General features: G+C 40.0%; 1 protein-coding gene across 2 annotated transcripts in view; it reads left to right on the top strand.

Moving 5' to 3' along the window:
• Positions 1–26,334, top strand: part of NSF (N-ethylmaleimide sensitive factor, vesicle fusing ATPase) — a 143,546-nt gene that overhangs the window by 102,539 nt on the left and 14,673 nt on the right. For both annotated transcript variants that reach the window (XM_060645794.2, XM_060645793.2), the window contains exons 16-17: positions 10,283–10,349; positions 12,417–12,496. In XM_060645794.2, the coding sequence (XP_060501777.2) occupies positions 10,283–10,349; positions 12,417–12,496 (147 nt within the window). The remainder of the gene's footprint in view (positions 1–10,282; positions 10,350–12,416; positions 12,497–26,334) is intronic.

The following is a 26,334-nucleotide window of genomic DNA, read 5'->3' as shown; positions in this document are numbered from 1 at the left end:
GTTTGTATTTGCCTAAGTCCTCTAATTCCTTATACTTGTTCAAAAATAGTAGTCTTCTGTACAGATGGTAAATGACTCCATTGCTTTTCACCAGCTGCCAGCTTCTACCTCAGATGTACTCTGAGATGTGGGTGGATGGTCCTAGTTTTTCTATAAAGTTTTAAAAAAGCACTTTAGGCTCCTACAGATCAAAGCTGCTTTGTAAGTGTGAGATATTATCATTTTTATTATTTTAATCTCTTGCAAATTGACTTGAGGGGGGAAGGTAATAGATGCTGGGCTTAGAGGCTTAAATGGTTAAATTAATGACTTAATAACTTATGATTTAATCTTTAAATTGTTAAAGCCTTTCAAGGTAGAGTTTTAGATGAGCAGAAGGCTAAGGAATATAAAAATAAGTGTCTATACAAGCTTATTCAAAATTGTTTCGATTCATGATTCACTGTCTGGATCATCCATGCACCCTTAAAGTTACAAAAATTATTTCCATGTCATCAGTATTAGAAATTCCTATTAGACTTTTCGGTTTTTCTTGACAAAAAAAAAAAAAGGAAAAGAAAAAAAGTCATTCCCTGTAACTAAAGTACAGAACAAAGAATGAAGCCTAGGAGTCTTAGAAATATATCAGAAATATTGCAAAATCCTACCCTGCAAATAGTTTTCACATTGTTGCCTAATGATAGGTTGACAAATGCCTGAGGGCTCAAACCAGTCTAAAGGTGCTAAGTCTTCCAGGCTGCTTTTGAAAATGAAATATAAATGCCATTCCTTAGTGCTTCTGGTCTACCTCCCACTGCTGTAATCTTTCCTCCATTTTTAGTGTAAGGATGGGAAGAAGATGTTTTCTTTCTTTGTTTCTTTTTTTCCCCAGAGCACAAATAATCTATAATTTTTTATTGATTGTGGAGAGGACATTTCTTTCTTTTTGAGTTCTACCCCCCTCCCCAAAGATGTAGCTTTTCCTGATCACAAAAATAATTTTAAAAATACAGAAAAGAACACAGAAGAAAAGAAAAAGAATCCATGTTTATCTTTCAACTTTCTTGTATGCTTCGACACACATACACATGCATTGTGTATGGGGGATCACATTGGACGTACTGGGTTTTGGGGTTTTTTTTTAAGTTTATTTTATTATTTGAGAGAAAGAGAGCACAAGCAGGGGAGGGGCAGAGAGAGAATCTCAAGCAGGCTCCACGCCAATAGCACGGAGCCCAGGGTGGAGCTCAGTCCCATGAACCCTGAAGTCATGACCTGAGATGAAATCAAGAGTCAGACACTCAACTGACTGAGCCACCAGGTGCCCCTGGACGTACTGTTTGAAACCTGTTTTCTCGTCTAGGAGATGAAGATAATATTCAGAATTAAGTGAGATGGTAATCTTTGTAAAGTATGTGCAGTGCTTTGGGATAGAATATGTGCTCAGTAAAGTGTAGTGGTTATTTTTACTTATCATTATTGCTGTATATACATTTCTGGTTACTTCCTTGAATTCTCCGAATTGGGATGCTGAGGTAAAAACATTGATATTCTGAAGATTTCTGATGAATATTGGTATCAAAACTCTTATGTAAAAATACTGCTGATTTATAAAGTGTACTTCTTCAAAAAGTTATACCAGTTTACATTCGCAGCCCCATCATGTGAATGTCAGTTTCCTCGGACTCTCACCTACACTTGAGATTATTAAAATATTTTTCCTGGGGTGCCTGCCTAGCTCAGTTGGTGGAGCATGCAACTCTGGATCTCGGAGTTGTGAGTTCGAGCCCCATGTTGGATGTAGAGATTATTTAAAAATTAAATCTTTAAAAAAAAATAAAACTTTTTTTTTTTTTGCCAATTTGTGAGGTAAAAGATTGGTATTTAAAATTATTTCTTCAGGGGCACTTGGGTGGCTCAGTCGGTTAAGCATCCAGTTCTTGATTTCAGCTCATGTCAATGTCTCAGTTCCTGAACTTGAGCCCCCACATCAGGCTCTGCCCTGACAACCTGGAGCCTCCTTGGGATTCTTTCTCTCCCTGTCTCTAAGCCCTTCCCCCACCCATGCGTGCACATGTGTGTGTGCACGTGCATGCGCACACTCTCCTTCTCTCAAAAACAAACATTTAAAAAATTTCTTCAGCTACATTTTAATGAGTAAGTACTCAAGTTGAAAGATTTTTTAAAATGTTTTGTAACAGTAATAGTTGAATTTAAAAACTATAATTTCATATAATTTAACGTATTTTTGCTAAAGAAAGACGATCTGACTAGCTAATTCATAGAATATCGTTATGTACCATTTTATTGCTTAAACCAAGAGGTAAGAGTTTTTGTTAGTAGGGAGGCCATTCGGCCTGTTTTAATGAGTATCTTAGAGATTTAATTGTAATTAAGCTATTGCTTCTTGTTCACATATGGAGGGTGCTAAAATACATGATAGTTTATTCTCAGTTCATTAAAAATTTACCTTGTACTTCTCTTAATTTGCTTAATAAATCCTTTCTCTGTGGAGAGAAATCCTTTCTCAACACTGCCATTATCCCCACATTCAGGGGTGGGGTGGGCGGGGATACCACGTGTTCCATTAAGATATTTGAAGGATTTACAGACCTTCTTCTCCCTAGTTTATGTTTGCGTCCCAACTCCATTCTGTTTTTAAATTTCTGTTCCTTTATCCATTTTGCTTCTATATTTTTTTAAAAATCTATTTCGCTATTTCTATTAGTGCCATTAAATGAACAAAAGAACAAAACAGTAGAGTTTGATTTTAACTAATTACCTAATCTTGATGCTTTCCGAGTACACGATCAGTACAGAGATGAAATGGAACAATCTAGTGTGACTAAATTGTTTGAACAAAATTAAGTAGGAATATCAGTGATTTATAAAACTATACCCACTAATAACATAATATGGTCTTGTTTTTAAAGGACTGAAAATTAATGGGAGAAATTTTCCTTTCCACTAGCTTTGCAAGAAGGAAATAATCTTCTCTGAATATCCTCCTGTAAATCCCACTGCAAATTGTAGTCTGTACAGAACAGAATCATGGTGCCTAATCCTCCTCTTTTCATGGTTTAGTCCATACAAAGAGCAGAGCTGGAAATTGGATCTTTTGACAGCAGTTACTAAGCAACAGAATTTGGATGTTTTTGGTTAACATCCTAATATATCAGGTAGCTGATTTGCCGAAGTTTGTGCACGTATTAAATGAGAGAAGTGGACACTCCGGAAGTGACTGCTGGTCCCTGCATGGCTGGGGGGCGGGCGCATGTCGTTGTTTTGTTTGATACACTCTGTCTTTGGGCGTTCGTATCTCTTTGGCACACAAAGGAGAATAGTGCAGATCTTTAGTGGAACTTTCAGACCTTGTGACTTTTTATATTATTAAGAATACCCCACTCTGTGGTTTGTGTTATGTGAAAAATGTAAGAATTTTTCCTGAAAAGCAGGGAGAACAAATGAGGGATTTTAAGGTCATTCCAGGAAGCTTTAGTGCTTTGCCAAAAGTTTAGGTCCACTTCCCGAGGCAGTTTCATTAGAAGACAGCTAATGTTTGCTTGGTCTCCTCCCAGGTTATTTTTAGAAACTAGAGATTATTACTGATAGCGCCGATTTGAATTTGCTCATTTACGTTTTTATATGCTACCAAATATGATTAGGGTATGCTTTCAACTAATTGCTGACAGATTTACTACATTAAGGATTTTCTAAGTCATCAGATTCCTACTGTCATCAGATTCCTCCTAACTAGGTGCTTCACGCCAACCACTTCAGAATTGAGATGAACTCTTTCAGCCCCAGAAGAACCAGAGAATTTGGCTTCACTTGCCTCGGAGCACTAATGAGGTTATAGAAAATGGAGGATAGAATCCACTTAGAACATGCTTTGCTGTGGTTTGTGATTCTGAAAGGCTGGGATTAACGTGGAGCTCATGCTGGCGTGTTCCCATGTGTATTCATGTAGACTCCAGAAGCTGCAGCTGCTGCCCCTCCCCTACACACAGGTGGCTCCCAGCTTGTCTGTAGATTCCAGGAGTGGGCTCTGTGCCTGGGGAACTTGCAGTGTCCTTGAGGACCATAATCAGACCTGCCCCAAGCCCTTTGTGGCAGGAGCCCCACGCCTCTTTTCCTCCGTGCTTGCGTAGTGCTTCCAGCATGTTCTTGCCTTCAGCCCAGGCTCCTCGTACTTTAGTTTGTCTCTTATGACCCGCTGCCTACCTGGCATACAAGAGACGTGGTACTCAAGAGTAGAAATAGACTGTGGGATTCTCTGTTTTCTAGAGAAACTGTCCATCTTCTAGAACAGACCTGTCATTATGTCTGTGTTGACCAATGCTATTCTTTATGCACTTTTTCTTCAGTCCTTCCAATTCTTTTTCTTTAGCCTTCTCTTTCAGGCTTCTTATCAGACTCTAACGCTATATACACTGATAATTTTACCTGCTGATATTTACTGATATTATATGCTGATAATTTTATACTGAGAAGTTTCCTGTAGGAAACTTCCTGATAAAACGAGGATGACCAGACATTCCAATTTGCTTTGAGCAATCCTGGTTTTTACCTGTTCTTCCAGCATGATTATGAACAGCTCCCTACTTTCAGGTGTCCTGGTTTGCATGATAACTACTTATCTGATCCCCAACTGAGAACCTCTCCACTAAGATGAAACTTGAGCATCGTACGTACTTTTGTCGTACTAAGTGAGAGGATCTGAATTTAAATTAATTTTTAAAGACACTTTGGGAGGGGCTCCTGGCCGGCTCGGTTGGTAGAGCATGCGTGCGACTCTTGATCTCAGGGTTGTAAGTTCAAGTCCCACGTTGGGTGTAGAGGTTACTTAAAAATAAAAATCTTGAAAACAAGCAAACAAGGAGTCTTTGAGAACGACCACTAGCCCAGCTTCAGCCCATCTGCCTGACTTTTGTTTGGCGTCATTTGTTGTGCAGCGGCACTGTGTATCTATCTGCCGTGTGCCCTTAGCAATGGTAAGTTTGGCACGTCAGTTGTAGTGCTCCAGCTGGGGCGGTTTGTACATTTTTCTTTTTTTTTCCTGCATCTTTCTTTCTGGTACCACTCTTCCTTTTTGGGTTTATCTACCTAAAGGTGTGGTAGAACTTCCCAACTCACCGTGTAAATATCTCACTTAGATTTTCATCTGGCAGCTAATTGCGTGTACTTGTCAGTCAAATCTGACCGTGAACATTGTGCTGGGGCCTGGGCCAGGGAGCCTAGACTGGAAGGGACTGAGGACACTAGGCCAGAAACAGGGATCTGGGGGAAGGGTGGTGACCTTCCATCACACTAGTAAAGAATTACGTGTGTAAGAAGTGAAAGGGGTGTGTGTATTTAAGTTAGAGCAGAGTTGCTACCCAAAGGAGTTTCAGTTGACCTGTCAACTGAAACTGGTCAAGTTACAACTGGAATCGCACAGCCTTTGTCATGGTTAGTAGGTTGTTAAGAGAGTTCGCTGTGAGTGCTCCTCTCCTCATGATAGTAATTAGTACATTAAGAGCTGTCTGTAAAAAAAAACAAAAAAAACCAACTACATTAAATGACTGCCGTAGGTACTTTTCTTCTAAAATCTTACAGGTAAATCATGCAGTCAACTCTGAAGGGATTTGTAATGCTTCATGAACACAGTATCTGAGGTAAATTGGTGAGACAGCGTACCAATTTATCATCAGTTTTGACCCCAGCAATGTCCCGAGTAAGATTTCTGTAGCAGTGTAAGCTCTCCACTGTTCTTGAGAAGGGAGACGGACTGATTCAGGAAAAAGCTAGTACTGCAAATAGCCAGTCCACCATGTCCCCGGGCCCTGTGGCTCTAACCCACAATATTGCAGCCTGACAGACAGAGTTCCATGATGGCATCAGAGCCTTTGTGGAATTCTGAACAGTGATTTGAAGAGCAAGCATTATTTTCAGGGACTCCTTGAAATCACTAAAGTTTGTAGGATACCACACTGGCTGCTATATTGGGTCCGGTCTTCAAAAAAATAGCAAAGAGCCACTAAGGAACCGCTTCTAAACTTTTCTACTATCTTGAATTCACCAACTCAAACCTAAAAGGGTCCATCATTATGTATCAGGAGGCTGAAATAAATGTCCTATTTTCCTTCCCTTTGAGGGGCGGTGCAAGGAGAGGTGAGGGGCTTCTCTTTCCCTGCTCTTTACATGTACTCATCATGATCCATCCCCAGACGAGCTTCTCCTCTGTTCTCTATTTTAGTGGCCGAACCAGAAAGTACCCTTGACTCTAGTTTCCTCCTCATTACCACACCCGTTCATCACCAAGTCTTTTCAGTTCTGCCTCCTAAACATCTCTAGAGTCCATCCACTTCTAGAACACGCCCCCACCTCCCGCTTCCAGACCACCATTATCTTTCACCTGGAATTCTACAGTATTAAACAATGATTACTCCCTTCTGATGCTTTCTCTACATCAGGCAGAAAAATGTTTCTTAATCATAAACCTGACATGTTAGTCCATTATTTAAAATCCTTTAGTGGCTTTTCATTTCCTTACAGTAAAACTTCAACTCATACGAGATGTAAGACACTTCGCGTCCAGGCTCTTTCGTCACCTCTTCTGCTTCAACTCTCCATTTCCCACACATACCACACCAACATGTCTTCATTTTAATTCTTACTGACTATATGTCAGTTCCTGCAGTGCTTCTGAATTTTCTCACTCTGAGCCTCCTAATATTCAGTATGCTCCTCTCGGAACAGTTTCTTCTCCGTTTTCCACGGGTTGTGTATCCTTCAGGTCTCAGCTTAAATGTCACTTCCTAAACTTAGGACACCATCGTTGATTCCATAATCCTCGGTGTCAGTTAGGATAGGCTAAGTTATGCTGCAATACTGAGCAACCCTCAAATCTCAGTGGCTTAACATAACACAGTTTAATTCTTATTCACACTGCATGTCCATCCTGGCTCAGAGGGGGAGCTCTGCTCATTGAAGTTTCTCAGAGACTCAAACTAACATGTAACAGAGGCTCCATCTCACATGTGATGGCATGATAGCCGAGGCCAGATAAAGGGAACGTGGTGAATCGTGCAGTAGCTCCTAAAGCTCCCTTCGGAAAGTGATCTATATTTCCAGTCACATTTCATTAACCGACACAAGCCCCGTAGCCATCCCTGACGTGAGAGGGGGTGGAGAACTACAGTCCGACCACATGCCAGCTCGTGTGTGGGTCTCCCCAGTGACTACCCCAGCTCTTTCGCTATACACCACCATCTCATCTTGTATTTCCTCCAGCATAGTAGCGTCATGCTTCATCACGGTTACGTGGACCTGCTCCCCCGCTCCAGTTTTTGCGGAGGTGGGATCGTATACGTCTTTTTCGCTACTCTCTCCGTTGCCTTCATTAATGCTTGACACATAATAGGAATTCAAAATTATTTGTTGAATGAATGAATAGACCAACGCTCTAAGATCTGGTCCTTGACCCATTGTTCTTTTACCTCTACCATTTCTCCTTGAAGATATCATCCTCTCTCGTGGTTTCAGCAATCACTGACTGCCCTGAAGGTGAGCTCCATACCCTGACTTCAGTCATACATCTCCAACTACTCGTTGATATTTCTGCTTGAATTTAAAATGCAGATTTACTCTTACAGAAAATATTTATTGATTACTTTCTGGTAAGGCATTATATTAAGTAATGTGAGGATACAGAGATAATTAAGACACCACTTGCCTTCAAAGGGCTTATAGTCTAGTATAATACAAGGAAGAATACAATGGACCCTTAATATGTGCACAGTATACAAAATGCTGTACCAAAACGGAACAGAGACAAGTGATTTATGGCAAGATGGAATTAGAACTTGTGTCGTTTGAACCACCAAATCCACTGGGCAAGTATAAATACTATTCTGTGCCAGATCCTAAAGACAACACGAATAAAGTTTTTATCCACCTCACAATCCAGCGGGGAGGTACATAGCCGAGGAGGCAAGAGTAAATGGGATTTTAAAATGGGATTTAACACAGTGTGGGAGAGTGAGCAAGGGGTAAAGGGGACGGTGCAAAGGAAAGCAAGCAACAGAGGTGTTCCTTCACACACACAAGCAGGAAACCTTTATTAAGCACCAGTGACGTGTCAGACATTGCAAACCTAATACTGAGGAAGACAGTTCCTACCTTAAAGAAGAGATAGCATGCTGGGAGGAACTTACTATCTAGATTGTCCACTTTGCCAGGGTTTTTGTTTTACATCTTTGAGGGTGACTTTTGAGCATAAAAATGACCGTGTAGAGCTAATTTGAGGCTTAAAGAATGAAAAGTCGGGGTGCCTGGGTGGCTTAGTCGACTGGTTGAGCGTCCAACTCTTGATTTTGGCTCAGGTCATGATCTCACAGTTTGTGAGTTCTAGCCCCGCATTGGGCTCTGCGCTGGCAGCACAGAGCCTGCTTGGGATATTCTCTCTCTCTCTCTCTCTCTCTCTCTCTCTTTGACCCTCTCCTGCTCACACTCTCTATTAAACAAACAAAGCTAACTTTAAAAAAAAGAAAAGTCAGCATACTAAAATTTTGTAATTTAAAACCTAGTTTTTCAACACAAAACAAACTTTTTTTTAACGTTTATTTATTTTTGAGAGACAGAGAGCACAAGTAGGGGAGCGGCAGAGAGAGAGAGGGAGACACAGAATCTGAAGCAGGTTCCAGGCTCCGAGCTTTCAGTACAGAGTCCGACATGGGGCTTGAGCCCACGAACCATGAGATCATGACCTGAGTTGAAGTCAGACGCTTACCTGACTGAGCCACCAAGGCTTCCTGAAAACAAACTTTAAAAAAAGTTCAGTTACATCTCTTATTCTATTTGTAAGTCTAGTGAAATTTAGCAATTCCTTTAAAGGGGACTTTTACAACTTAACTAAATTTCTTTTAATATTTTAAATTATATTTACCCATTTAAAGTATTTTGTTTTCTCTTTGAAGTACTTCAGTTGTTTGTCTAACAAAACATTGAGTTTCAAAGTAATTATATTTACTTAATGATAAGTTAAAATACAACTAATAATAAAAGTATGGTGAGCCTTAGATTATCTTTACTATATGAAAGGCTATTTAAGTTATCTCTTACCTTCCAATGTAAAAGTTTATAAAAATGAATTATCCAATTGTGTATTTTAAATGGAACTAGCAAGGCTAATCTGATCTTCATACGGTAAATGTTCTTAACTGTTACTTTAGAGACCAAGTATACACAAGTTGTCTTCAAATTTGATATGAAAAATATTAATATGGAAGGCTTTGATTTACTTTGTTTCTGTACCTAATACTTAGTTATCTATGGTTAAAAGATAACCACTAAGGAATATTCTACCCCAAGCAAGATGGGTGGAGGGGTGGCTACCATCTTGGTGCATTGAGGTTATTTACCAACCAGAAGGACCGGGCTGGGATGCAGGAATTACTTCTTACAGATGACATCTGTGAGATGCCCTGAACCCCAGTTACAGTCGCTAGAATAGGAACGCCCACATTTATGAAAAGCCAGGTCTCAAGGCCTTGGGCACTTACATTCAACTTACATGTAAATTAAATCTTCTGTCTGGCTTGAAATTGCTACATCCTTGTGAGGATATAACGATTTCCTTTACTGCTTGCTTTAATTTGCATTTCTTTCACTGCCTTAAGACAATGTACTGTTATCTTTTGTCTGGTTCTGAAGATACATCTATCTGATCCTTTATAACCAACTTTAACTCTTCTGTAAACATTTTAACCATCAGACCATGGTCTGATTTGAGTGAACAGGATTCTTTCAGTGTTATTCTTGCTTAGCCAGGGCCACAACTCTTATAGATAATAAAATGACACTTAGTTTTATTCTACGCATCCCTTGTGGCTCCGTCTAGCTCTTGAGTCACAACACTGAAGTCATGCTCCTGACATAGGAGAGACCGTTGTGATAATTTGATGAGATTTGCCAGTTGATTAATGACCAGCATTCCTCAGCATGCCTGTGTGTGACACATCCAGCTCGTGGGGCTGAAAATAGCGTCACCCTACTTCTTGCTCAGCTGTGATCCAGTTGTGTCATCTTGAGCAAGTCATTTAACTGCTTTGGGCCTCAATTTCCTCATTTTTAAATGGCAAGAACTCTTAGTTTTAAAATCCTATTGTCTGTTAAATTCTAATGTAGTAGAGTCTGAAATATTGGTGTTATACTGTGCTTTGTTTAGGCATTGCTCAAGAATTAAGTAAATTTTATCTTTGTGGATATTGTCATAATTATGGAGAGCAGCGAGATAATAAATGGTTTTGCTTTCTTCCAGATCTTTGATGATGCATACAAATCCCAGCTTAGTTGTGTGGTTGTAGATGACATTGAGAGACTGCTTGGTGAGTCACATAACTTTTGCCATTGTACTATCTTTGCCACATTATACTAATGTCTTGCAAATTACAAGAGAAAAATAATGGGTATCTGTAAACTATAGAGCAATAGAATTACTTTTCTTTGTCTTACAAAGAACTATGTTCTTATATGCGAAGTCAGTGATGGTTTTCATGTTAAATATGCCTTATGACCATAACTCCATTGTCAACTGCTTTCCCATAAGGGCCCATACCTCATATTATTTTGTTTCTTCCACAGAGTTCCCTGCCCATAATAAGCGGTTAGTAATTTCCATTGATGGATATATTTGCTGTTTGGTACCTCTGAGTTGCCCATCCGTACCCCAGAGTTTCCACTTAGGAACTTTGACAGAACTAAGTAAGGGAGGAGGGGCATATGAATGGGGTGAAATAACACTTGGGGATAAGCTCCGAGTGCCTTGTACCTCAGTGTCCGTTCTTATAAAACAGAGACAGTGTCTCCTTCCTCACTCATCCCATGGAGTAATCGTGAAGACAAAAATAGGATAAATATGTTGAAAACATTCTGAAAGTTAAAAGTGTTCTATAGTTCTATAGTAATTCTTAAGAATATTGAGTAAACATCTCCTTTGCTTAAATGCTCTCCTACAGGATACAGAAATGAATAAGACAGTCCCTGCACACAGTTCATAAGGTGTAGTAATCCCCCAGTAAATGCCAGAAAAGTGTTGTTTCTTACATTTTATTTCATTGCAAATATTAGATAAATCTGGAATAAGTGCATTATAATAGTCACTCAGGATGCTGTGATAACTGTACTGAAATGGAACCCACATGGTGACTTCATAAACTTCTTAAGGTACTACCCAACACCTGAGTAATCCCTTCTCAAGCCATCCAAAATGGTGTAGTAATGATTCCAGCAAAACTGTACTTACCAAATTTTCCTCATGATTTTAAGACTTGCTTTAGCCCTCTGTTATTTATTTTCTTGTTTCTTAAGGCAATGTTTGTTATAAAGCAAAGACATACCTTTATATATAAAGGTGTATCTGAGGTCTTCTTAATTTGGTAGTTTTATTTAGTGACCCTGGGGTTTTGGTCTGCTATTTTTGATACATTTCGGCCCAGTTTATAGGATTATTTCTTTAAAAGCTTTTAAGCACAAACTCATAGCTCTGTGTAAATTCCTTTATCTAAACACAATTGAGATGTGTGGTCATAGCAACACTACTGTGTCAGGAATGTGTGCCCTCTGAGTATATTTTCACTTGTATGAATAGTTATTATCTGTACTTGTTTGTTCATTTATTCGACAAGTAAGCTGAGCCCTTACTACGGGCTAAAATTAGTAGGGTCTCAAAAAATAAGATGCCGTCGCTATAAGATATATTGGGGAAAACGAATGCAAAGTAGAATGTGCCATATGTTCTGGATATTCAGAAAAGGGAAAGATCACTTTTGACTTCAGAGGGCTAATGCCTGAAGGTCGTTCTAAGCACAATACAGAGAAAGCTGAGGAGGTAGCATTCATGCTGAATCTTGAAAGATTAGTAGAAGTTTAACAGAAAGTTGTAGAAAGTTCTCTGTTCTTCCCCATCTGAGGACCAGTCTTAGTGGCTCTATCATCATTTCAGTCATTTTGAAGTATCTTACTTACGTTATTATTTGCCATCTCCCCCCCCCCCCCAGCCCCCCGCTACCCGTTTTCTGGTATGTTTTGTTGCTGCAGGCTTACTATACTACTGTGGTTTGTGGTAATTTTCTGGAAATGCTTAGTAAATATATCTGGGGTTTTTTCTTCTCCCTTAAAAAGAATGTCTCTGAATATTAAAAAAAAAAAAAAAAAAAATGTCTACCTGAACTCAAAATGGATATTTAGAAGCTTTTTTAAAAAAATGTATGGGTGAGAGTTCTTACATAATGTTTTAAGCATTTAAGTTATTGGAGATATTTTTTTCTAATTATCATTAGTTGCCTGACAGTTACTTGGGGCTGTGTTTATTCTCGATGCAGAAAAATCTGAATGTTTGGAATATGTGCATATATGTATTGAATCCCTAAAACAGAGCAATATTTCTCTTCCAGATTATGTCCCCATTGGCCCTCGATTTTCTAATCTGGTATTACAGGCTCTTCTCGTGTTACTGAAAAAGGCACCTCCTCAGGTAAAAATAATATAAGGAACCTTTCACAGAGTTTTTCCAGTAGACTGCACATAATGGTGCGAATGAGCTGGCAAATAAGCAAGCGACCATAAACATATAAAATTCTGTTGTAGAGGGGCTTTTGCAAAATCCTCTGGTTTGGCCTTCGATTTGAAGGTAAATGATTTTCTTAACAGAGAAGTGTCCTTTTCTGAAGATCTCAAAATCCTAGTTTCGATTGGTGTTCTGTTCTTGTTGTTCTATAAATTCCCCCCCATATTACACATCCCTCCCTGCCTCCCTCTCCCTTGAAAGACTATGATATTCATGTAGGAGGGATTAAATGCATGTTTCCGTTTGTTTCATTTATCATTTCCTAGGTTTTCCTAAGAATTTGTATTTGGGAAAATTCATTTCCCATAGGCAGATTTTTCTTCTTTTCTTTTTAAAAATTTTTACAGTTAAGCTTGAATTGTTTCTCTTGTGTCATGTGGCACTTTTGAGTAGGGAGTTTGTAGCCAGGATCTTTGTTCATGTGGTTGTATTTTTACTGATGCTGCTATTGGAGACTGGTGATTTTGATAACTTAACACATTTAAAACTAATCTACAAGGGTTGGTTAAATATGTTAATTATGTAGAGGCTTCCAGAGCATGTTTGGCTATGACACAAGACCCAAATTCTCTTGACTGATTTTATATACTGTGACCTTGAAGAAATGCCAGACAAAAGCAGATACAAAGGGGTTAAGCAGTAAGTTGAAAAACATCTTAATGTCTGTATGGGAATCTGGTATTTGAAGTTAGAGATTCTAACTAAGTTACATGGAAAATATTTAATGTTAAGTTGGTGAATCTACTTTTTAATTTAACAGTTAAAAGTGTGTGTGTGTGTGTGTGTGTGTGTGTGTGTGTCAGAACTAAGTGATTGACTTGTCTTGATTTTCTAAGATTTTTTGTTTTTTTGTACTTCTAGAATAGTTAAAAGAAACAGAAGGTACAACAACCTTGAAAATTTACCACGTACATGGACTGTAAGGATTTTGTAATCATTTTTCCATAAACTATCATTCCCAGTAATTGAAGTTTTAGCTCATAGTAAAGGTAGAGAAGTGAGTATATTTTTCCCTTTTCTGATTCCTTCAATAAGTATGTAAATAGATACAGCTAAAATTGCTGACAAAGGATACATCCCCGAATCACCATGTATATCACCTACAAAAAGAATCCTTTCTTATGAAATAGCATTTAAAAATTGCTAGATTGGGAGACTCTCCAGGCATTTAAATGTGTATCTTATTCAGTTTTTAGGAGAAGGAAGAATAATTTTTTAATGGTATTTTTTAAACCGCTTGTCCTTTACACTGTTAAACACATTCATTTAAAAAGAGAGACCTACCTTAGTTGAGAATACAAATTATTATTTGTAATCCAAAATAGATCCCAGTAGAAATAAAATAGGACATATTAAAAAAAAAAGACAACACTTTAAAGACTTAGTAATAACTTTCCATTTTATAAAAATAATTGTAAAATTCTTGAGGAAAGGAGCATTATCTAATGTTTTTAAATCTTAACATCTGGTACAGGTTTATACAGATGTACTTCATGAATAACTTATTCAACAAAAAACATAGATAACTTCTTTTCTTTTTAACTTTTTTTAAAGTTTATTTACTTTTTCTGAGAGAGAGAAAGAGAGCGAGGGAGGGACAGAGAGAGAGGGACAGAGAGAATCCCAAGCAGACTCCACACTGTCAGTGCAGAGTCCAATGCAGGATTTGAACTCGAGAACTGTGAGGTCATGACCTGAACCAAAAAAAAAAAAAAAGAGTCAGATGCTCAACTGACTGAGCCACCCATGTGCCCCTAGATAACTTACTTCTAAAGGTATTTTTTGCGTGTCCCCTCATTTTGGTGAGCTTAAGTATTTTATTTTGTACAGTAATGTATATTTGTCGAGGTATGATTAAAGTGAAAACATTCAAAAATAAATAAATTTCAAATGACCAATAAGCACATGAAAAGATACTCAGCATCCTTAGCCATCAGGGAAATGAAAATCAGAGCCTTAGTGAGATACCACTTCATACCTACCAGGATGGCTACAGCCAGAAAGTCAGATAGTAACAAGTGTTGCTGTGCCTTTGGAGGAATTGGAACCCTTATACACTGCTGATAGGAGTATAAAAATTGTGCAGCCTTTGGGTCTAGTTCCTCAAAAGGTGAGAGATACCCTACGACGCAACAATTTAGGTATACACCCCAAAGAAATGAAAATATTATGTCCACATGAAAGCTTGTAGATACGCTCATAGCAACGTTATCCATAATAGCCAAAGAGCGGACACAACCTAGATGTTCACAGATAAAATGTGCTATATGGTATATGGATACAGTGGAATATCATTCAGCAATAAAAAGGAATGACGTCCTGACACGTGCTGTCACATGGATGAACCTCGAAAACATGCTAACCAAAAGAAGCCAGTCACAAAAGACCACATACTGTTTGACGCCGTCTGTATGACATGTCCAGGATTGGCAAATCTGTAGAATCAGAAAACAGACTCATGGTTGCCTAGGACTGAGAGGGGTGGATGGGGAGAATGAGAGGTGACTGCTAACGGGTATGGGGTTTCTCGGGGTGTTTCACATGTTCTAAAATTGATCATGGTGATGGTTGCACATATCTGCAAAAAACCCTAAAAACCATCGAATTGTACACTTTACCTCAGCGACTTGTGTGTTATGTGACTTACATCTCAATAAAAGAGGCACTTAAAAAAAGCGGTTGCTGAAGCTACCTAATTGATGAAAGGAGGGTTATGGGGGAGCTAGAAGCAAGAAGTGAGCATCCAAAGTACATGGTCCGGCTTGGGGGAAGTCTTAGAAACAGGGATTGGATCATTCAAAAGGGATGTAGAACTAATTTATCTAAGGGCCGCAAAGGAAGGGTATAGGAATATGTAAGAAGTCAAAGATAGTTCTGGTCGCCTTAGTGATTGGAAATGGCAGGGATTCTCTTTTAAGGAATACCAGCCCGTCCTGAATCAGGATTGGGTGACTCTGACCCGGCCTGATAGATGGTGGCCTGCTGCTTACGTGAACCAGTGGCAGAAGAAGTTACTGTGTCCAGTATTTCTAGTTGGCATACATTTGACAAAATGAAAATATGCTGTCTCTGCACCACCTTGCTTTTTAAGTCAGTTTATATTCTCTCAGGAGAATTCAGGGAAAAATTTCAGGCTGTGGTCCGGTGTCGAGAAGATTCGTCTTTCTACAGTGGAAGCATTCACTCCACCGGACCGTGAGCCATGTAGGGTTTTCAGGTGTTTTCAGTTAAATATTAAAAGCGCATGAATCTGAGGGTCGCAGAGCCACCTAGGGCGGTAGAAAACTCTTAGTTATTTGTATCACTGTCAAAACAGAAAAGTTGAAGGCATTTTTCTTTAAAAAGAGGAACTGTACATGTATACAATATAGTAATCATATCAGCCACAGAATTCTTAATATCGCATTTGTTGTGATTCCAGCTTTCACGTAGAAAAATTATGTGTGCATGTGTGCACATGCTCAAATAAAAGAATCCCTTCAGGGGCACTATGTTGTTATGTATCAAGATATTCTCTTTTCTCCTCCTCCCCTCCCCCCACACCCCTCCTCGTTGTAAATTGGCTTATTAAAACTGGTTCACAAGCCTTCTTTTTTCCCCTTTGTGATTGCTTTGGTCTTGGATTTTCAGTGTAGGACTAAAAATTCAAGTCAGATTTCAGTTACCAGGATAATTTTCTTTGAATTTTAAATTTTTCTAAGTAAATGCATAGATTTTTAATGAACCCGGTATTCAGTGGGTTTGCTTTAAATTTAGCTGGAGAGTTAATTTCATGATTGATTTATTAGCCCTTTGAAAGTATAAAAAGTGGTATCTGTAGTTCATGAAGACTGAAAAACATCATCACATTTTGTTTAGCATCTTTTTAAAACCAATTAAAAGCTTTTCTAAAATGGATTGAACAGGAGAAAATAAAACATGTTCCCTAGGTCTTTATTTCAATCAAGTTTCCCTGTGTTGTGCAGGAGAAGAGATCGAGGGGGGGTAGAGGACTGAAAAGGGCTGTCCCAGCAGGGAGCCACGCCGGAGAAAAGCGCTGCTCTGAGAACTCAGCGGCCGCGGCTCAGAAAGCCCCCGGCCTGCTTCATCTACATGCAGAGTCACACAAGGCACGGGGGCGCTCACCGGCACCACAGAGGCTTCACATGTGCTTCCCTGCTGATTCCCGTGAAAAGCTAACAATTGGCTCGGAGGGTAAAAGACCACTGCAGTTCACCCTCCCTGAGCTGGATGTACAATTTGTCCAGTGTTAGGAAATGTCCGGCTTAGCAGTGAGAGGCTTGAAGACACCCCTCCTTCCAGTGAGATTCCTAAAGCCGCCTCTTTTACTCGGTGACACTGGGGCTCTTTTCAGGTTCTGCGGATTTATGGAAGTTGAGGGGAATGTGCTTTTCAAGATCAGGAGGATGAAAGGCCTTAGTCTTAATGTCGAGGAAGAAGCAGTAGCAAAGCCGTAAGGCCAGGTAAATCTTCCCGCAACCTGCAGCACCGACGGCTTTATTATTTTCCTCACAGATCTCTTCTGGCACCTTTTCTTCCTTTCGAGAGACAAAATCAAGTGCCTGCAGAGGAACTCCTCAAGCTGTAAAATGACAGGACTTCCCAGTGTCCTCAAGTGCGGGAGTAGTTAAGCCCATTAACCTGACTGCTTCAGTGCTCAGTTTACTTGACATTTGGGGGGAATCAGTTTGGAAGACGGCATCTGTGTCTACCAGAATGGCCTTGTAATCTATGGAGAACCATGCCTCTGTGAGTTCCGGTGCTGCCCAACCTTTTTCATGTAGTGGCATAGAGAAAATGGTCACATCTGAGGAGGCCCGTGGGTCAGTGGATGCAGCCACCCCAAGGCCACCCAGCCTTCCCCAGGGCTGACGAGAACTGACATCTGAGTCCACCCTTAACCTGTTCGCGGCATACCGGTTGGAAAACTCTTTGGCAACGGTGAACTCCTGTAAGAGAAGATCACTCCAAATTCATAGCAATATTACTGAAGTAGAATTCAGACCTCATGGTTGTTATTAGAGTTTTAGTTAAAATACAAAGTTGTTGAAGGTAAAAATAACTCCCTCGCTGCTCTGGCACTTGGGGATGTTACCGAATACGAAAGAAGGAGGATTTAGAGCTGGGACAGGCATCGCGTGTAAACCAGTAAGAAACTGTTGAGAGCTGCTGGTGGGAACTCGAGCGGGCATTATTTGTGTGTCCCGTGGATTTCGTTTTGACATCACCGGTCTCTAGACAAGATTGCCTTTCGTGTAATCCTTACACGACATCTGAGCGCGGTCTTACTTCAGACATGGTATTAGGAAGTCTTGGTAACATTAAGCAACTCTTCAGGCTTTGGGTTTCTTCAGCAAAATAAGCAGATAATGGAAGAGACTCCAAATCGTGCAGGCCCCAACATGAGTATCTCCCCATCTATCTGTTCAGAATTAACTCTGGCTAATGACTACAATATGACTCAGTAAGATGTATAACCACTTTAGGAAAGAGGTGTAGTCATTTTGCCAGACACATCATTGTAATCACCGATGTGGTGACTCGTGCTTTGGACTTCTTTGTTGAAGAAAAGCTGTATGATGGTTGACAACTTAGTGGCCCAATTTTTCCATTTATTAAGTCAGTGATATTAAATGGCTACTGTATTTTATAAAATTGCCTATACTTTGCTTAAATCGAATATACATATAGTACATATGTATGTAGAATGATTTTAAGTACATAAATTACAGTGAAAGACATTTGGCGAGTCCTTTCATAAAGCGTTGCTACAGATATCTGCTGAATAAAACCATGTTTTCAGGGGCGCCTGGCTGGCTCAGTCGGTAGAGCATAGAGCATACGAGTCTTGATCTCAGGGTCATGAGTTCAAGCCCCACGTTGGGTGTGGAACCTACTTAAAAATAAATCAAATCAAGTTAATAAATAAATTAAAACAGACACATTAAAATACATGTTTCTCAAAATCGGGATTTTGTTTTGGTTTTTGGTAGAGCACATCTATGATAGGCATTAATGAATACAAAAATTATAAAACATATACAGTATTTTCAGCTAACTCAAAATTAAGTATCTAAAGTTTAATCAGCAGGAAACTGCTAATGGTGTCGAGACAATAGCCTCTCACTGCCAGAATGTCTTCAGGTCTAGCCCCATCACCTTAAATATATTATTGTGACATGACATCGGTGTTAGGAAAGTGTTGATTTTAGTACCATAGTATTCCACGGTGCCATGAACCTTGTTATGACGACCCCCTCTGCAGAACTTCCTCTTTGTGTCGGAGTCAGAAAACCTAAGTTGGAGTCTTAGCTCAGTCAACTTTGAGCTAGTCCCTTAATATCTTTGTTTATTTCTTCATCTGTGCAATGGAGGTAATTCTCCCTGCTTTACTTACCCCAATGAGGGCCACCTAGTGTAGAGTATAATGTATAGTGAAGTCCTCTGTAAACCTGTGGACTACGCAGATAGAAGGTATTAATGCTTTATTATAAAAAGCATGGAGTTACTGAAAAGTAGGAATGTTTTGTTGTCCACAGAGCATGCCATTTGTAAAGAATTGACTTATAGAGTCTTCTCCTAACATCTTCAAAAAGGGAATGAATGTCTGTCCTTGTTTTGAATATGCCCATTAGTTGGGGCTCCAGGGTTGACATCTCAGATACTGTTTGTTCCTGTTTTGTTGCTGTTTCAAAGTTCTTAGAGGGTCTAGTATTTTGTGAAGACTATTGTATGGAACTAGAAATACATCTTCTGGTTGTTGTTTTTTTGTTTTGTTTTGTTTTAAGAATAGAGGTACCTTTAGATAGTCCACAGAATCTTTGTAGCTTGTAAGACAGGAAAACTAAAGAATGCAGCCATTTTTCTGTAGCAGATTTTCATGGAGAGTGAGTTCAGGGTTCCAACTTGGAGTGCCCAGGCACAACTTGCCTCACGTGCAGTACTGGGGAAAAAACAAGTACCCCCTACTTCCCTATCTCCCATTTGCTGGAATTAGAAGCTTCCTAAGTGCTCTGGTCTGGGAATTAAAGACCCCTGTTATAAAAGGAAGAATGAAATAGAGACGGGAATGTCAGGGCTCAGCTGGGAAGGAGTAGACGGAGGACTAGGGCTTCTGGCCATTGTGAGGTCCCCACGGACACTGCCTATTACATTTATCCTCAGCCTCCAGGGACTGGCCCACATACTGGCTCTTTCCCTGCAGTCGCCTGTTGCTTGTGACTAAAGCTCCCTTTTCTCCCAACTCAAGGTGGAACAAAACAGTGTTTCACAGAGTCTCTCCTACCTTCTTGTCCCTAAAACAAGCACACTGATCTTTGGGGATTTCCTAGGGCTTTCTACTTACTACCTGGCATGACAATGTTGGGTGAGAAGAGCCACTAAGGGGAACCTTACAAAAGGTCCAGAACAATCCATCAATATTCCTGATAGTTATTGGGATATAGATGGAACGAGGTCTTGATCTTTTTAAATCACTCCTTGGTCTATAACCACATCTTCCTCTTGACAGCCCTCCTTATACCTCACACTGGGGAATGGAGAGAGTGCTTCCACAGGAAAGGCCCCAGACAGTCCCACCTTTGCTTTGCTTTGCTTTGCTTTGCTTTGCTTTGCTTTGCTTGCCTGCCTGCCTGCCTGCCTTCCTTCCTTCCTTCCTTCCTTCCTTCCTTCCTTCCTTCCTTCCTTCCTATTTAGGCTATGTGGATGATAATATTCACTGAATGGCTATTTTGAAGGTGGTGGGCGTTAACTACACACAGAACTGGCATTGGCAGTGTAAATAAGACCACAGGAGTTAGAATTCAGAGACTTGAATTAGAACCCAGTCACTTCTGAGCTTCAGTGTTCACTTTTCTAGAATCGGAGCAATAATAATACTGAGGTTGAGGATGTGAGAATGAAATATGATAAATGTTTATTGTAGTTCTCTGTAAACCGCAAAGCACAGCTCAGTTGTTAGTGTATTATTCACCTCAAAGAAAACTCTGACCCTGTCTTTCCTGACACAAAAAATACATAAAACCGACAAAGCAACCCACCCATGTCAAAGGAGTTGGGCTCCACGTGGCTGCTGCTGAAGAAACCAGCCCTAGAAATGCTGGCAAGAAAGAGCATAGCGGCTTTCTTGGCCCGTAGCTGCCCGCCATCTTGCTCCTACAGCCCCTGCCTGCCTTACTTAGCCCCGGAGCGAGTGGAAGAAAGGGGCAGTTTCCAGAATAAGAGGAACAAAAATGGGAAGGGAGGACAGGGAGAGACACCAGGTGACAGCAGTCAGATGGAAAATTCTGGCCACCCAGCTAGTGACCCGTTATCTGTATTAACTGGGCTTAGGTCAGAAACTTCCTACATAACTGTCAAATCACCTTTCACTTAATCCTCAGTTACTCTCCGAGTGTGGTTTCAGTCGTGAAGGAGAAAGCACCGGGGGAGGTGTGCCGAAATTGTTTATTGTGATTGCCTTGTCTCAGTGGCCCCTCAACTTTCTGAACGCATACCCCTACCAGCCAAAATAGCGTTTGAGCTCATCCTTCCAATATTTTAATACATCTCTTATTCTGTAAGATGATGTTCATTTTAAAACATACGCAAAAAGGGTGATTTTTAAAAGAATGCAATCAAAGGAAGTTCTATTATTTTTCCATCTGAAAAGTACCCACTCTATCCTAGATGATAGGATTATAGGTGATTTTTTTCTACTTTATTTCCTATATTTTATAAATTTCAACACTATGCATTTATTCATAATCAGGAAAAAAATGTGTATGCTCTTTTTCATTTGTAACTAGCAGCATATAACTGTCAAAACTCTTTAATTCCAATCTTTCCAACTGATGTGCCATTTAACTAACACTTAAATGAATGTACCTTTGTCTCTAAGCTCGTCTACATGCAACTTTTTTTAACCTTGTTTTTTCTTAAAAAAATTTTTTTTAATGTATTATTTATTTTTGAGAGAGGGAGAGAGACAGACAGACAGTGCAAGCTGGGGAGGGGCAGAGAGAGAGAGGGAGACACAGAATCTGAAGCAGGCTCCAGGCTCTGAGCTGTCAGCACAGAGCCCAACACGGGGCTCGAACCCACAAACCGTGAGATCATGACCTGAGCTGAAGTCAGACGCTTAACCAACTGAGCCACCCAGGCACCCCACCTTGTTTTTTTTCTTTTAAGGCTGGTTTAAGGTCTGGTGTATAAGACACCTGTGTCTCTGAGAGGACAAGTGTGAGGGTGCCTCATGGCTCTCACAGTTGACCTTGGACACCCACCTGGCATACCGCTCAGTGTTTTGCTTCCAGTCAGAGCTTACGATGCAGGAATACCAATGTGACCAAGGTTGACTAAGATAGACAGTGACAGTTGTATTACGTTCCACGGAAGGGAGATGGAAAGTTTTCTTTCCATCCAAAAATATTTCTTTCGACATGCCAGGTTTGAAATATTACTTCACAGGATGTATGCTTTCACTAGGATGTGCATTTCATAAACATTTGTTCCAACCTGTAGAAATACAAGGATGAGTGAGCCACTACACTGTACCTGCCCTCAAAGAGTTTCAAATCCAGGGCCACCTGTTCAGTTGTGCAGTTTGTGTACAAGGTCAAGTGACAATTGAGGGTTAACATTCAGCCCACACTGTGCTCACTAAGCCATCCACCCTGGTGTGGGGCTGCATCTGCCCTGAGTAGGGTTGCTGGATTTAGTAGACAAGAATAAAGGACGTCCAGGTAAATTTGAATTTCAGAAAGATATCAAGCACTGCATGAGATATACTTGTTTGGGGCATACCTGGGGCTTTGTCTGGCAGCCTTAACCCTGAGAGTTACTCATACAAGGTGCTGGGGCTTTGGGGAATGGGCCTAGGGTAGGGGCATGCTTCTTTCTAATTCATCCCCCTAGGAGGGGTACTCTTTTTCTAATCGAGGCTGACGGGTGTCCATGTCAGTATCCAGTGAGGGAGAAAGATGTGTACACATGATGTATCTAGTTAATTTTTGTAAGTTATGTGGGTTCCAGTGGAATATAAAGGAAAGCACAGTCAGTTTTCCTGAGAGAATCTGCAAATGTTTCACAAATAGTTCTTGATCTTGGTCTTGAAAGATGAGTAGAAGGGAGATTTATCAGGGCCATTGTGCCTTGCTAAGGAATTCCAGCTGTGAAGCGATGGGGAGAGACAGCGAAGGATGTGTCTATGCAAGAATTAGCAAATTTTTATTATTTACACGCTAACTGACACTTGGAAATTTAAGGATATGTTTTGTGTACAATTACTTATCTCAGGCTTCATATAGCATATTCAGTTTCACTGGAGAGAGGAATAGGAATTCATAAGAAATGAAAAGCTTTATTTTTTTCCAAATGGCTAAAGCTTAACTTCTGTAAATATCAATTGTTATACTTTAGCCTTTTTTTTAAAGTTTATTCATTTGTTTTGAGAGAGAGAGAGCATGTGAGCAAGGGTGGTTAGGAGAGAGAGAGAGAAGGAGAATCCCAAGCAGGCTCCGCACTGTCAGTGTTGAGCCTGATGTGGGTCTCGATCCCACGAACTGAGAGATCATGTCCTGAGCCGAAATCAAGAATCAGACGATTAACCAACCAAGCCATTCAGGTACCCCACTTTAGCCTTTTTTTAAGAGAAAAAAATTGTTACATACCTGTTTGGTGTCTGAAGCAAAGTATAATAAACAGTATGGTAAAGAATAAGGATCATCATTACAAATCATAATCACATGAGTCAGTAATACCACGAGTAACAGCAAGAACTATTGGAATGTATAAGACTCTGCCCATGTAGTCATTAAATGGGTCCAGTGTGCCCTGTTTTGTTTTGTTTTTATTTTTTGGTACCTTTCCTTGTTCTTCATGTTTCTTAATGGTTTTACTGTTAGCTGTTTCTAAATCCCATTGAATTATGTCAGGTGCCCTGCCTCTGATGGTTCCCACTTCTCTAATTTGCTGCTTCTGGTCAGCTGTGCACTAAAAAAAGGCAACCGCAAGGACTCATGAGTTGTTTTATAAAGTAAGGGTAACCAGGCCACAAGAGCTGAAGGAGCTTTCCTGTGACTATACCTGGGCCCCTTCCTTCATTACAAAAGTTCAGTATTTTATTTTCCAACTGTTGGTATTGAAAACATTTTACTGGGGTGCCTGGCTGGCTCAGTTGGTAGAGCATGTGACTCTTCAGCTTAGGGTTGTGAGTTTGAGCCCCACATTGGGTATAGAGATTACTGAAAAATAAAATGGTAAAAAAAGTTTTTTTTCTTTGACCTGAAAGTTCTTTGTTTCTTCGAATGTAAAAAAAAAAAAAAATTTTTTTTTGAATATTTTTGTGGGCCCTTCAAAGTTTTATGGGCCCTGTGGCCGCTGTGCCCACTGTGTCTAGTGGATAAATTGGCACTGGCAGCACGGAGTCACTTGAACCTCACTTCGTTTTGTTTTGTTTTGTTTTGGTCCCAGAAGTTAGAGTATTTTTGCTTATATCTTGGTTCTTGTCTGTGTTCTGGATAGCTGAAATTGCTTAGCGGATTGGCCTCCAGATAAGTGAGGTGCTGTTACTGGGCATACCAATCCATTCTCTAAAATATCTTGGACCTAAGAGATAATTACAAACTGGTAGAAAACTCTGGAAAGAATTTTAATAAAGAGGAAGGCTGAGAATAAAAATCACAGAGATAGAAATTAAATGAAAAGGAAGGGGGCGCCTGGCTGGCTCAGTTGGTAGAGTGTACAACTCTTGATCTTGGAGTTGTAGGTTTGAACCCCACATTGTGTGCAGAGGTTACTCCAAAAAAATGAAATCTTAAAAAAAAAAATAAGAAGGAAGAAGAAAATTGACCTGATTAGAGAGCACAGAGGTCACAGGCATATCAAAGGCATATCAAACTAAAAGTTGAGAGAGGGAGGGAAATTTTCTGTCGGTGCAAGGCTGAAGAGTTTGGATTCACTAAGTAATCAGTGATCATCTTAGTTCAGTTTTTTTGTTTTTTAAGTTTATTTATTTATTTTGAGAGAGTGTGTGCGTGCAGGCAGGGGAGGGGCAGAGAGAGAAGCAAGACAGAGAATCCCAAGCTCCACACTCACGCAGAGCCCGATGCAGGACTCGATCTCACGACTATGAGATAATGACCTGAGCCAAAATCAAGAGTTGGTCATTTAACCAACTGAGCCACCCGGGCGCCCCTTAGTTCAGTTTCTAATGAGAGAGAGTGTCTACAAAACTATTCCTTTTGGCACTAAGAATACTGTACCATGGTCAGTACAACTCTATTTGCTTAATTTAAACTTTTCTCCCAAGAGCTCAAAGATCGTAATTTCTAGGTGATGTATCTCCCTAACTCATAATTAAGAGATCAGCCATTGCTGATAGGAGTTACAAATTACACAGATGAAAACAATGCACATGATAATGGGAATATCAAAGAGGCCTGAACTCTAGCTTCAGCTCCCTGCCTGGGTATAGAAGCTTCAGACAGGTCACTTTGCCTCTCATCCCAGTTTTCTCTACAAAATAACCAGGGGAGGACTACGTAATCTTTAGACGAGGTAATGCTTAAGAGTGACTCCAAGTGTAAAATCTGATGATTCAGTGTCTTTTTCACATATTGGTACTGAAATATTCTGTAATATCACAAAGTTGTCTGCTCTTGCTATAGTAATTATTTTAAATTATTTGGGGTAAAGTTTCTCATTTCATATCCAATCTGCATCATGAATTCCCCTCCTGATTGTCCTCTGTCCTTACAGCACCATGAGGATGGTTACAAAGACAGTAGACTAAGAATTTGCTTCAGGGTACAGTCTGATGGAGCGTCTAAGTGTAGTCGTCAGCCTAGTTGTAGCATGATTTATTTGAAACATCCTTCCTTTGGTATTCAACTTAAACATTTCACTACAAAAAAAAAAGTTACAGACATTTTGAGCATGAGAAATCAGAAATGCATGCAGGATATGCAAAGAGGCCCCATTCCTCTCCTTTTACTGTCCAGACTCTGGTTGTTTTTAATGGTAGTCAATTTTTTCTCTTTTTTTGGGGAAACCAAGAGTTGTAGGAGATGCTTTATAATACTTAATTCACTATCTTAAATTAGTGCCCTCTAATAAATCTCATCTTTTCCCTGTTAGAGAAGTCCGTATTTTCCAATCAATAGCTTAACTACTCATCGATCACTTGATTAAAAGAGAGAGACAACAGCCTTATGGCATCTACTTACGTTGTAAACGTAGCATACGTGCCGCTCATTCTGGATTATTTTCTTGAAAACTTGTTCTAGCATTCACCACGTGAGGCTCCAAGGTATAGACTCTGAAATGGTAGATAGTTAACTTTCCTGTTGAACACTGGCATAACGTGCATTTCTCCAGGGCCAAAAGAGAGACTGTAACAAGGAAGGAGTGATCTGCTGCCCTTGAAGCCGACAATGAGATCACCGTTCATTTGTTCCACACAAATTTATTCCCTTCGCAGTATGTTCAAGGCACTATGCTGGCCGTGGATATATCAATAAACCCCAACAGACAAAAATCCTGTCCTCCTAAAGGAGGACCAGCAGTTAATACAATAAACAAGTAAAGACAGTAGTAAATGAGTAAAATACAGAGCATGTTAAACCATACAGTGGAAGAGAGAGCAGGATAAAGGGAGATGAAGAAGGGGAGACTGGTTTTAAATGGCGGAGCATGGGGGGTTGTGTGGGCCCAGTGGAAGAGGTGACGTGCAAGCAATGCCTTGACATTAGGGAAAGAATCACGTG

This window comes from Panthera onca (genome assembly GCF_046562875.1).
Source record: "Panthera onca isolate mPanOnc1 chromosome E1 unlocalized genomic scaffold, mPanOnc1 haplotype 2 h2.Chr16_ul_2, whole genome shotgun sequence".
Lineage (NCBI taxonomy): Eukaryota > Metazoa > Chordata > Mammalia > Carnivora > Felidae > Panthera > Panthera onca.
This window is presented reverse-complemented; position numbering and strand designations above follow the sequence as displayed.